The sequence below is a fragment of the Lissotriton vulgaris genome, chromosome 8 (assembly GCF_964263255.1).
Source record: "Lissotriton vulgaris chromosome 8, aLisVul1.2, whole genome shotgun sequence".
NCBI lineage: Eukaryota > Metazoa > Chordata > Amphibia > Caudata > Salamandridae > Lissotriton > Lissotriton vulgaris.
The window spans coordinates 205,882,190-205,896,537 of NC_141696.1; the positions used below are offsets into that span (position 1 = coordinate 205,882,190).

The 14,348-nt window shown below is 42.1% G+C and overlaps 1 protein-coding gene across 1 annotated transcript in view; it reads left to right on the forward strand.

Moving 5' to 3' along the window:
• LOC147696877 (N-acetylated-alpha-linked acidic dipeptidase 2-like) overlaps positions 1–14,348 on the forward strand; it is a 699,908-nt gene that overhangs the window by 534,216 nt on the left and 151,344 nt on the right. Inside the window, exon 12 of the mRNA XM_086933985.1 lies at positions 5,196–5,315. Within this exon, the coding sequence (XP_086790111.1) occupies positions 5,196–5,315 (120 nt within the window). The remainder of the gene's footprint in view (positions 1–5,195; positions 5,316–14,348) is intronic.

The following is a 14,348-nucleotide window of genomic DNA, read 5'->3' on the forward strand; positions in this document are numbered from 1 at the left end:
TAGTTTCTGACATGTATCCCCTAGACCGAGATAGAGAGAGAGAGAGACAACTCAAGAAACGTGCATATTGTAAATCACTTCGTAGTCACTGTATAGTGACATTATTCGTTATGTTTTTTCTAAGTCTTTTGATTATTGCTGCCAGTATATTGCTGCATATATATTACCCTATCTTCAAGCATACCCAATCTGCTTACAATGTCACTGCCGAACATTCTTTTAGTGAATTACCCCCACATGAGCTATCTTACAGACTTGCGCTGCGCAACAACACATTCATTAGTATGTTACATCACTCCCATCAGACTAATAATGCTACAAACTGCTGGATATGTGGCCGACTCCCTCCCTATCAGAAGTACAAGGGGGTTCTGCCTCTCTTTCCATACCCGTTCACTCACAATGGCTCATGCGGAGCATGGTTTAGATTAATTAATTCTTTAGATTCTAATATTGCTGTTTTCGAAGGGAATTGGGTTTGGGGAAACCTGAACTTAGTTCTGCTTAACGCCTGTTATCCTGACAAGAAGGGACTTCCCACTAGGACAGGAACTGATCTAGAAAATGAAGTATATGGATTAGGTAATTATACAATTACCCTCATGATTCTTACTGTTGAATCCGAAGCTGCACCAGTTCTCCCTGCTATGTCAGTATTACCAATCACGGGTGACTTATGTGTTAGAAAGAAGGGTTCAGTACACTTAGGTCATAGTAAATGCACTACTGTGGTCGAATTCAGTGATCAAGGCAGGTCTACATTTAGAGCTACTCGCCATTCCTACTTTGTTTGTGGCCATACCGCATACATACGTTTACCTCCAGATTGGGATGGTACCTGTTACATTGCATTCCTTCTGCCACCTGTTTTCCTAGCCCCTCCTGATTATCACAGAAATACAAATCTAGTAACTACTAGACTCCGAAGAGATCTCCCGATTGTCGACTATACTGAAACGGCATGGGAGCAATACACAGATTTCAATAAAGGTTTCTTCCCCTACTTAGGTACTGTTTTTAATAGTAAGCTGATACAAAAATTAACTAGAACCCTCGAAGCAGTAGTGAATGAAACTACCTCCGCTCTAGGCAACTTAACAGAGGAGCAATCTGCCATGCGGGTTGTTGTTCTTCAAAATCGTCTTGTTATTGACGTCATCCTAGCAGATAGGGGCGGAGCCTGTAAGGTCATCGGGTCGAGTTGCTGTGTTTTCATTCCAGAAAACGCGCCAACAGTATATAAAGCTATCACACGTCTTCATAAAATTGCAAGTTTGATACATCAGAATCCAGGCACCTGGACTTGGTCCGGTTGGTTCTGGACAACGTTGACCGCTTGGGGATGGAAGATCCTATCCTTCCTAGGCATTGCCCTTCTCATAGTATTCAGTTGCTGCCTTTGCCTACAGTGTGGGCCAGCGATTTGTGGTCTGTGCGCCACATCATGTATTCCACATTCCAGTTTCCACTCAAAACGCGAAAAGAAGAAAGAAGAGCAAATGATGTTACATGAACAGACTGAGCGGTTCATGAGGATTGATATATCATGAAGGGTCCGTAGGGAACAAGGAGGGAATGAGGAAATATAAATTTTATGGCCAAGAAATGTTCCCTAACGTGTACCCCACCGTCTCCATGTACAAGCTTAAAAGTGCACGTAACTTCCCTCTTGTGCCAGCTATGAAGACGCAAATACATTTGCGTCCAACGTTAACATGTCCTCTTTCAGATCCACCCTGAATGGGTTGAATATTCCGTTCCTAAGTATGCCTTGCCAACGTCTTTATGTAGTGTACTTTACACGTTTTTCAGCTCTGGCGAAGTAGGCCCTGAATTCTGCCATCAAGCCTTTTCCTGCCTTCTGATTCTAAATGCCTCAGCCTGGGCCTGCCTCTGTACCCGTGACCTTTACCTTACTCCCTGCGCGGCTAACGGCGCTTAGCTCAGCCTGCTGCCTGCCAAGACTGTATTCAACCTTCGAATTATCTGCCCCGCTCCTCAGAAATACATTCCTGCCTACTAGTTCAAGTAAATATCCTTCCAGCTGCAGAGCAAAGGGCCCGGCCTCACTGTCTCCGTGCAAGTAATTCATAGCCCCTGTTACCATGGTAGGCCCATGCCCCCTCGCATCTCATGCAGACACGTAGACGCTTATACCCGCACTCACAGTCAGTATAGAATAGCCTCTGCCCAAGAGACCTTTCCCTCTAGATAATATGGTTCCCAAACATCAGATATCAGATATGATATAGGTACGAGTTGATCTGACATGCCAGACTTCTGTCTCTTTCCGCTAGTGTAAATGTCAAGTCCCCTGCACCCTCCAGCTCCACGTCAATCACACGTCATGCAGCTGCGCGCGCATCCAGACCTCAGATTTCTGCTGACATTGCAAGATTCTGCTATGTACCCACCTACTTGTGACACTTTCATGTGACGTTTCTAGCACACACCCCTATGTTCACGCCTAGTTCACGCCTTTTGATTACGTATTGCTAACACGTGTGTGCTTTTATCTTGTTTCTCTCAGCTGTTACGCCTACTGTATTGGTATCTATTATATGATTTAAGTATAAAAGTTATGTCTTGTCAATAAAGTATGCTCTATCCCTTCCTGAACCCCAGTGGTGTCAGGAACATGATATCCGGTTCAAGAACCATTCCTTTTTAAGGAATAAAACCCCTAAGAACTCTAACACCACGGACTCTGCGTCTTTCTTTCCGATTGAGTTATTTTATTTTTAGTACTTACCTGCATAGAAATTAAGACGGTAATTAAATATTTACCACAAGGGGTAGAAATACTTCCTCGTCTTCACAAGACTGCCATCTTGGGGTCAGGCACCATTCAAAATAAATTAGTCAGGCAGCTGGAGTCGGACTCTCCAAGTGGTGCTTTTTATGAATCACTTGTGCTGCGCCAACAACGATTGCACAGATACACAATTACTTTTTCTCAACATGACGGATATGCTGTTCATCTTATTACAAGTGCCATAGGATATAATGCACATATAAACCAGGCCTTTAGATCATCATAACGATTGGCCAGAAATTTATTTTACACACTTGTTTTTCTTAGAAGAGATTGTATGGGAAACTCCAGGTGAAGGCATGCAGGAACTGTCCTGGAAATACTGTTCCCACATGTTATGAACAAAAACATAAAATCCCTATTAATTACCCATCACAGGAATCACCATGCCCTGGTAACAATAATTCCAGACCAGGATAATAATGTAGATTTAATGGGCCAGTCATCATTAGGGCGTTAGTCTTTGCTGACGCTATACATTCAATTAAGTGTTTCTGGATATATTTGATATAATAGTTCTACAAGAGGCCTTTCAAACAAAGCACTATGTAAGGCCTAATATCGAGTTTATTATTTACTTTATTTCATTGATCATCCATCCCAAAAAACAAAAAAACAAAAAAGTATAATTTGCACTGTTTAGTTGCTGCCAGTAAAAATACTGGTTTTGAATATGGTGCATGCCGTCAATTATGAATTATAACCTCTTGGCTTCAATCCGTGCTCTTCTCGCTTGTGATTGATTAAAAAAGCAAAAGGTATGTGATTAATAAAAGGGGGATTCAATGGAGAAACCCCCATCAAACACAGAGTAGTACATGCTACAATTCGAGCCATTCGTGCATGGGGATGGCAGAAAATGTACAGCTGGGAGAAAATTGACCCAAGAAAATAAACTAGCATAAACAAAAGAAACTACTGACATTCAGGAAAGGAGAGATGTGATGCAAAAGACTTTAGAGTAGAGCAACATGAAGAACATTGTGGTGTTGGGCTTATCCCGCAATTTAATTCAGTATTCATATCTCGCATAGTAGAGGACAAGTACCACTCTCCTGAGTGTTCTCCGAGCTTCCTGATGATGATGTACCTAGGATTGAATTACTACCAGAAAGAAATGTCCTTGCAAAATCTGCTGGATCTCATAAACTGACCCAGGAGACGCCAAGGCCACACGGCTGGTCCCAAGAACCCATTAAAGAGATGTAATATGGTGGACATCAATACTGGGACTGGGTTGCAGAGCAGCCTTGTCCTTTGCCATTGTACTTGAAAGTGAAGGGGAGCATTGTTGGTGCCAATTCATAAGAAAGGGACGGGTTGAGTCAGCCAAATCTAGACTATTATTATCAGTGTGTAGGGCTTGCTCAAAAGTTGAATTAAAACCTCTTGCTAAACTGGGTCAATATATTGTTTAATTGTCAACGTTGCAACTAGGCTTCAGAGAGTCTCATTCAACTTCTCAAAGATGCAGTGGGCCCATCAGAGCACCCAACCAGAGGTAGTCTTATTTATTGTTTTGTTCTTATGTGGACTTCAAATCAACTTTTTGACTTAGTAGATAAATATTGTGGAGCAAACTGAAGAAACTTAAAATTTAACTTGGGGAATGTTAAAATTCCACTTGAAGAATCTTAAAATTTAACTTGAGGAGTCTTACAGTTCCGCCCAGGCCATTTGCTGCAATTCAGACTTCGTATAACATGACTTGTGTTGGTGTTTGGATGTCTGCCAGTGAGAAACTCACTCTGTAAATGTTGCTATGAGTAGATCGAAGTTTTTAATATGTGTATAATAGATCGACTGATGAGTTTAAGTGACTAATCACATTATTGGTGCATTTTCTTCTTTTGAAGTTGACTGGTAGAGAGAGGGGGCTTGCTCACTAACAAAGTTCAAGCTATGTGGAACAATTGTGTATATGACATTTTATTGTTTTAAATCGAAAAAATGATATCTATGGCAATCGGCCCTCCGATTAGGAAAATAGAGTTAGAATTATTAAAAGATAAAATTTATAACATACTGAATGCAATGTATTCGATAAAAATAACCGAACTCCTATCACTTTTAAAAGAGTTATTGAATATGTCTAAATGTGTTAATTATAAAGTTTTATATTTCAAGTGATTTAATGTATAGGAATTATGTGGGAATAATAGTATGTTTTAGTTAACCAAAATCATGTATTGAGTCTGAAAGAGTTTCTCCTTTCCATGTTAGACACTGAAACATGTATTCTTTTTTCGGAATTGTAAGACTGTGTACATGGATAACAGTAGGTTTAAATGTGCTTTGCATCGTTTATCAGTTTTTCATTCCTATTCAGACAAGGCCAGAAATGTGATTCATTATTAAAGGTGTATGTTTATTTCTACAGATAGATACATCATTTTGGGCGGTCATCGAGATTCCTGGGTCTTTGGAGGTATTGATCCAACAACTGGAGCAGCTGTTCTACATGAGATCACACGAAGTTTTGGCAGTCTTGTAAAAGAAGGTATGGTAGTTCTACATTTTAAACAAAGAACTCCTCCATTGCTCCAGCAAATACATTTCTAAGCATGTTTACGATTCGGCTAGATTTTCAAAGATAGGCTTGAGGATAAGGCAAAAAGAAAACTTGCATCAGAGGATTGCCAAAGCTCTGCCTGCTTACAAACCACGCCCATAATGCACTAGTAAAGTGCATTAACACTGTGACATAATAGATCCAAATTCACATGTTGTGTGTGCAAGATATGTTCCAATACCCATTTTATTTGTCAGAACTATTTCTTGCATTACCCATGAGAAATGAATGCATAGTACATGTTAAAGTGGCACAGTCGTGTTGGCGGTGTTTTAATGTATTAATTTCTCTTCTAGTGACAAATGATCTAAAGAAGCATTGGCAAAGCCAATAGATTCAACTATTTCATAGGTGAAGGTGCTTCTTTGTTGATGCGTTGTATGTGTGGTTTTGGGAATGAGTACGTGGATGAGTATGAACATTCCAACTGTTTAATAAAGGGAAGAGTGTAGAGGTGAGTGCACGAATGCATGGATGAAAGTGCATTGAGGGGCGGGTGATTGTTTCTATGAATACGTGGGTGAAAGTGCATGAGTACTTAATGCATGAATAGATGCATGCTATAATAAATGGTTATGTAAGTGAGTGGATGGATGAATGGGTCTGTGCTTATGAATCAATGCTGACGGATGAATGCAAAAAGAATACTTGAAACTTGCAAGTTGAGGCATCAAACTGCAGTAGTAATAATGTAATAGGCATGCTAAGAATAACCACCATTGTTGTTGTTCGAACATTACACAGGAGTGAGCACCATTGTGCTACGTATATCCACGATATGTGACGACTTACCAGCATCATACATGTTCTCAGATTATCTGAAAAACATGCCAGACCTCGTTTGTGGGGCCACCGATCAGACTGGGAGGGGCTACCGAACCCCGACTGTGTAGATTGAGATTGTTTCCCACTGGTGTAATGGAGTTCTTTTACTATGGCTCTGTAAACCCCTTCCACACTTGACTCTCAGGCTAGCGAGGAAAAGCATTCACTTGCTTCTCATGTAACCAGTGTGGGGGCACAAGCTCGAACTCCGCAATCATCCGACAGAGTCCAGCCCTGTGCTTGGTTCTTGGGTTTTTTTCTGAAAAGAATGCACTTTTGAATCTCAAAATATTACTTGATACTATGCATTTCAATCCAGCATACAGGACAGGAATCTTGGTCCCAACTTTCTTGTGGTGCTACACCCCTTATCCACATCATCTCCCACCAACATTCTATTACACAAACTTGCCTCACAGTAATTATGGCCGATGCATAAATAAGGGTCAGGTGTGGGTGGACCACAAATCAAATGTGCAGTGATTTCACTTCTTTGCTCACGTTTTTACCCACAGCAGTGTAGCACATAGAAATTCAATTCCTAGTCCTTTGCGTTCAGCTAGTGTGAAATCATGTGTTTTACTTCTCAGCAGGCAGAGACTTGTGGTGCTCAGGTGTAGTCACTCTTAGGCCATGGAGGGAGCCGGGCATAACCCTTGTCCCTCCCTTATGCTGCCGCCTGTAGGGATCTGATGCGACTTGTAGGTCTGAGTGCTTCTCTGTGTTCCGACTGAGTCGATGAGGCTCACTCCGGCAAAGGCGTCAGAGGTGAACCCCATGGCAAATGCAGGCCTAAATGAGTCAGCATGCACCTCACTGCAGTTGTAGCCCTGGTGGGGCTGCTGTGAAACTCATGGCAGTTGCAGCTCCTGCCTGGGAAGCTGCGATCCCCACAATTGCTGTAATCCCTATTGGGCCGCAATGATTCTCTCTACCGCAATGGAAGCCCTGAGGCAAATGCCGTACTCATGGCAGATGCAGCGGTACCTACCAGGAACTGTCAACCGACTGAGAGACCCTCTTCATCACGGGTTAATCTGGGCTTCACAAACCAACCATCTGCCTTCTCTGGGTGTTCCACCAACCAGAAATGTGCTGGTTTCGCCCTCTGGACAGTCTCTCCTCCTGCTGAAACAAGTGAGCTTCTAGGCGCCCGGGAGATCTCCAGCTCATCCTGAAAAAAGTGCAAATTTAAGACGATGTCTTCTCAGGCCAGGGAGGCTAGCTGTCAGTCAGACACCAACCATGGTCACTAGTCATAAATAACCTAGCACTGACACTAATTGGGGTGGCTTTGATCTCACTTTTATACACAATCTGCAAACAGTGGATCTGTATTCACTGTCTCAAACTTCCGAACTAGTTTGAGGTGGTTCACTTTCAAGCGTACTATTCAGTGTGCTGTCCAGACAGAGTCTTTGCATAAAGTGATGCTTCTCTTTGCTCAATGAAGCATCTATAATATTAGCACATATGTGATGCTTCTTCACCTGGCTGTCATCAGCCTCTCTGAAGCAGTAGTTTGGGTCAAAAAAACTGGCAAGCCTGACCCAGAAACTTTTGCAGCTTGAATAACAGACACTGCACTCAAACCCTTCACCCTGCCGTTCACAAAATCGCAGCACTCAGGAAGAACTAATTATCAGCCTATTGATAGCAAAGTATGCATGGAATTTCTAAAGGTAGTCCTGTCTCTATCCTTCTCACTGTAGAGTCTAGATCGCCATCCTCCAGCCAGAGGAATGTGTTCAGTATATTTCTACGGGCTGGGGAAGCTTCCTTATCCTCCATCTTGTGTCATGGCACGCCAGTGGGATCCAAAATGAATATCACTGTTTTCGGAGATTCACACATAGAGGCTTGTGCACATATGCTACATTAACATGACACCAGGTCCAAATTAAAAAGTCAGAGTAACCTATGTACATATAGTCAGGCACTCAGGACAGGAGAACACACCTATATGCAATCTCAAGGCATGGTAACTCTCATACAGGAGTTGTGCAAGCATGACTGTCTTTTTCTATAACCCTGCGAGAACAACCAACTAAAGTTGTACCGGAGTCCTCACCCACAGTTGTCTTGTGGTATTCTTCATCATTAGACTCCTCACCCAGTACATTGGTACGTTTGAGTGAGCTCAACCATAATTTGGTAGCTCAGGATAATGTAGGGATAGATCATCTAAAGTTATCTTGGTTGTAACCATACAAGACAATTTTAATGATGGTCTCACTAATAAGGTTCTCTAGAGGAGAGTGATGGCCTCTACATCACTGTTCTGTTCTACATGTTTCAGCCTTTGTTGTGTTACCTATGCAGGGTAGTAGGCCATCTTCAGGTCCAACAAATTCCTTAGCAATATTTGAGAATTCTATTGTGATATTATTATTATTATTAATATACAGCTTATAGAGCACATGGTTACTCCAACGGAGTGTCCCCGCGCTAAAACACCAGTTAGAACAAAGCAACTGCACCCCAAACCACCCTCCCACCCTGCAGGCAAGACCGCCCCAAAGGACAACTCCCTATGGCCTATTTCCAGCCATCCGAAGGCAGGCGAAATAACCACGTATTCAGTTTTTTTCGAAACACCGTCTCTGAAGGGCACTTCCTTAGGTCAACAGGAAGATTATTCCAGGCTTTGGCCGCAAAGAATACAAAGGAACTCCCACCTTTTTGTACAAAACAAATACAGAGGCACACTCATTCAGACTTGCATACAAGGGAAGACACACTGGTCATCTGAAAATGGCAGGATAAAAGTAGTTAGAGTATTCTCAAAAACATTACATGTACACACATGGTTGTGGCACACTGATGCAAAGCACACATTGTGATCGCACTGCATATTTTCAAATGTTAAAGTGTTTTAGGTGATGCTCTACACTCAGACATACAACAAGACAATTGAATGTCATGCATAACATCCAAACAAATATTTGTGTCTTACTACACTTGCACCACAGGAAAATCACTCTCCAAGCCTACTTGAAGACAAAGCTAACCCCTCCCACAACTTGTACACTTTTACATAGTTGTAAGTCATACACTCCAATGGAAAGGATACAAGTGACTGTGCTTCTTGAGCAGAGATGGAATCAGTATGGTGTCCCATTCCGTAATGCTCGAGGAGGACGAAACTTGGGAGACCAACTGTCAGTACCCATTGCCTTCATGGATTGTCTACCCTACATTGTCTTCAATAAAAGAGTTTCTTCTTTTTTTTTTTCTTCAGAGTTTTACATAGCGCGAACTTCACCCAAGGGTATCCGTTATCAGAGCGCTTTGCATGAGCACCAGTTGCATTACAGGCGGACACATTCATTTTCTATATTTTTATTAGGCACATGGAGATTAAGTGATTTGGCCAGAATCACTGAATGTTGTGCGTCATTGACCAGACTCGAACACGGTTCCCCAGTTTTGAGGTTGACCGTCCTAGCTGTTAGGCCACATCCTCCCCAACCTACCTATCTTCCCAATCTTTCCTTCACAACAGACACCATTTCGTTATAAAGTCGTTCCGTTGTTGAACCATTGGTGACAACTTGTATGTTGATTATAACTCTCCCCTGCACTGCTGATCTAAGAACAAAAACATTTTTAGGAGTCCATAAACAACATATGGTTGTAAATATAGTCGAGCTGCCCTCTTTCGGGTTCCAAGAGACATCAGGCAACTCAAGCTTCGTCTTCACTTTCAGTGATGTTACTTGAAACCCCTCAGTGGAAAACAGCTTTATTTGCATCATATCTATACTTCTAAAAGTCTTTAATGCAGGTAGGCTTACAGGACATAGTTAAGACTTTGGATGAACCATGTGTTGGTCAGAGGAATAGACAAATGACACCACAAACTGAAGTATATGTATTGCTTATTCGTAGGACTTCATAACAATTCAAATAGGTGGATACATTGAAAGGGGGTTGATGGGCTGATGAAATAGATGTGTTAGAAAAACTGTAAAGCATTTTGTGTATCTGACTAGGATTGTCAGATTAGCACACCAAAGCAGAAATTGGAATGGTAAGTCCATATAGAGCTAACTGTCCGGGTTACTGCTCATCACAAGTTAATTGGACGTCACACATAGGAATCCGTCTAACCCACCTCTGTAATTCATAACACCACTGGCACGGAAGAATGACTAAATGAAAACATCATAATTTGTAAGAAAACGTTATGCATTGGTGGTCCGCCTGTTTAACTAGGCGCTCCATCTTTTGGTAAATAAAGCAGACATGTGGAAGGTGATGGTGTATGTCCACGATCATACAGTGTAGTCAAATGGTGGAAGGAACCACTCTTTGGTACTCCAGTGTTAATTGCAGGCATGTGACTTGTGGTGAAGGTAGGAAATTCAACAGTGGGCTGGAGCATGATGGTAGGTGGCTTCTTTTTAAAATGTGTGAAAAATGGTTTAAAGCATTTTGTGGCACTCAAATTTACACAAAAATACACACGAATTATGTTTCACAAAAAAAGGATGATGATCAATATACAAGTTAAAATGTGCTCCTATTTGACCTGACCTGTTTACAGCCTTCTCTTCAAAATGATTTTCTCTCTTTCTCCTCGCCTCTCCTAAAAACGTAAAATTCCTATTTTATATTAGATACTTTTTAATGTAAGTTTATTCTTTGCACAGTTTATAAAAACTGCTCAATACATTCGCCACAGCTAACACCAATATCCCTCTTTTCAAATTTCTCTGGTTGGGTGATATATTTCTGATTTCTTGGTATTGCTCCCACCTGTGCTCCGGTTACCTCTCCAATGCTCGTGACCCCAGAGATACTTACTCTGTGCCACATATCACACTTTCCTCCCTACAGCCAGCTTGTCACCTCACCAGTGTTTCCCCCCTCCACTTCGTTTCATAGCTCTGGCTATTTATAAGCACTATAAATAGCAGGGGTTATTATTGCACATTGTACTCCAGTTATCAGCTTTAGAAAGATAAACGACTGAGTTGGCCTTGGCATGACAAAAATGTGTGACTCGAATAGCATACTGCAGGTCAGCTATGAGCCACCGGCTTGCAGAGCCCTCTTATCTGCTATACTTTGCATCCTCGAGTATTTTGTGTGTTCGTTCATTTGGAGCATTCTCGCCCGCCTTGTTCCCACATGTTCTCCTGGTGCTCTCACCCACTCTGTGCCTCTTGCACATTTTGTTTTCCCAACAATTATTTGCATCCTCGCATATTGTTGTGTGCACTCGTTCAATCTGCGCCCTTAACCACTCTGCCCTTCTTTCACGCGCTCTTATACTTTTCCAGCTGTGCTTTGCAGTGACCCTGTGCAGAACCAAAGGTCCTGACAGCGTAACACCTGTACACAGCCTCCCTCTCCTAGCTAACGTTCTGGAAGGCCGAGTGGTGAGACAGAGGACACTTTTACTCTTTGAAAATCATCTACTTCACGACCTTCAGCCTGGCTTCAAGCCCAGCTGCTGCACAGAGCCTGCTGTGTTACAAATAGTAGATCAGGCACACCACATCTTAGAGGAAGGCAGTTCTTGACTTCTTATCCTCCTCAGGCTGTCAGCAGCGTTTGATATTGTCAAGAATACCTCTCTTAAAATCACGGAAATATAGAGTGCAATGTGTGGGAAATGTGTGAGGTGTTTCGAGTGCTACCTGTCCATTGACTCCTACCAAATAAAGCCAGCGCGCCAACTATCGAGTGCTTTGCAATTTCCACAAGGCCCCCCAAGATCTATTCTTTCCCCAATAAACTTCAATTTGTATATGGAACCTTTGTTCCCTTTTTTGAACCAACCAAACGGCTTGTTTCACCTCTGTCCCAAAGACACTCTAGTCTCTTTGAGTTGCCTCTCCTGAAAACCTTTTCAAACTTCCCAACACTTTCAAGGTTTTACCTTCACATCAAAGTGGACCAGATGAAAACGGAGGTCTTCCTCATTTCACTCTCGACATGTTCCATTTCAGTCACTGCTGGATTCAACTAAGCCTGTAATTGTGGAAAACGCCTAAATATGCAGGTGCACGTCAGTATCCTAGCTTAAAGTGCGCACTACCAAATCAGACTTCTGTAAGGAATGAAGGCTATCATTCTGCCCGACAGCTTCAGGTCTGTGGTACAAGCTCTAGTTCTCTTGGGAGTTGACCATGGCATTTCGGTTCTAACCAGAAATCAAAAATCCATATTGCTTCCCTGAAAGCATCCCTCACTACGGCTGCTTGCCTGATATCACTTGGCAGAAGATCAGAACATTTTATTCCAATTTTCTTCCCTCAAAAGGCTTCCTATAGCACTCGAAAGCCTATTCAGATGAACTTATATTGTCTACATTGCTATTCATGCAAGCTCGCTCAGCTGTTCAGGGAAGCAAGTGGTAACTTGTGGTGGATCATGATCACTCCAGAGCACAGACTCCCTACTCCAGAAAACTGCAGCCTTCAAGAACCCAAGAACTCTCAAACAAGCTTTTTCTGGTAGCTGACCCAGAGTCTGGGACTCATCCACCCACCCCTGGTAGGGTCAAGTCTTCTTTAAACTCCTTCAAAAGAATACTCATTATCTTACTCTTGATGGTCATCTTACAACTGAATCTGCAGAAACATCAGTATACAGGATACCCACGGCATTGCATGCATGGAAAAGACAATAGACTTGCCTTCCTGGGCTTAGCTTGGAGAGTGTCTGTCTGCTCAGCTGAGCACCTCCTTGACTTGCCATCTGCCAGGTACAGCTGCAGCATGTGCTTTCTCACTGATTTGTTCTATTGACCGTGGAATGATGAAAGGCTAAATAAGCTCCGATGAGTTGCTAAGAAGTGATTTGCAGTTTGCGCTCGATCTGCCTTGGTCACCTACGGGGTGTCTTGAGAGCTGGACTCAGTGGTGGAAAAAGGAGTGGATTTAAACCACTTGGTGGCTTCGTCTGATTTCGTTAAACACGGTCTTATTTTGGAAATATTTTAGATGGATAATATGGATTCACGAACAGAAAGGATTTACTCAGTAGCAAAGTCTCAAAACAGGAATATTTAATACATGCATCAGTGCATTGTTAAGTTGGTAAATCACGGCAGACTATCGCTCTGTTAAGCTAAATGCATTAGAGACAGCAAAGAATATATATATATATATATATATATATATATATATATATATATATATATATATATATATGCACAAAACATCCAGCTCCCAAAAAGATAAACTCCACGGAAGAAGGCACAGGCACAAGGTGGTAACAGGATCAGGCATCACTTTAATCACTCATGTCGCCCTCAATCCCAGGTAAGAGAGACGCGTTTCGGCCTGCACAGAGGCCTTTTTCGATCTGGTTTGGTGCCAAATAATGCACACATTAAATAGCCCTTCCCCCGGACCTCATCATGGACATAGAAAACACATTGATGTGTAACATTTCTTTCTATGGCCCCAATGGTGCATATGTGCGTCTGTAAAGTACATCTTAAAGTCTCTAGATGAAACAGTTTAAACATAACATGAAATGAATTTCATAATTTATGTAAAATTGGCCTATAAACGATACCATAAACACTGATAGAGAAATTCTCACATATGCCATGAATTACGTCATAAGGGGATTAATGGGCTGATATAATCTTGCAGCCAAACTAATAGTTCTGTAATATCAGTTTTAAATAAAATGTGCTTTTAAAATCCATGCCGCCCATCATAATAATTGTTCCACAAGGTGATATATTTCTGGTTTCTTGGTATTGCTACCACCTGTGCTCCAGTTACCTCTCCAGTGCTCGTGACCCCACTTAATTTGTGCCACATATCACACTTTCTTCCCTACAGCCAGCTTGTCACCTCACCAGTTTGTCCCCTCCTCCACCTCGTTTCATAGCTCTGGCTATTTATAAGAACTATAAATAGCAGGTGTTATTATTGCGCTTTGTACTCTAGTTATCAGCTTTAGAAAGATAAACGACTGAGTTGGTCTTGGCATGATAAACATGTGTGACTTGAATAGCATACTGCAGGTCAGCTATGAGCCACCAGCTTGCAGAGCCCTCTTATCTGCTATACTTTGCATCCTCGAGCATTTTGTGTGTTCGTTCATTTGGAGCATTCTCGCCCGCCTTGTTCCCACATGTTCTCCTGGTGCTCTCACCCACTCTGT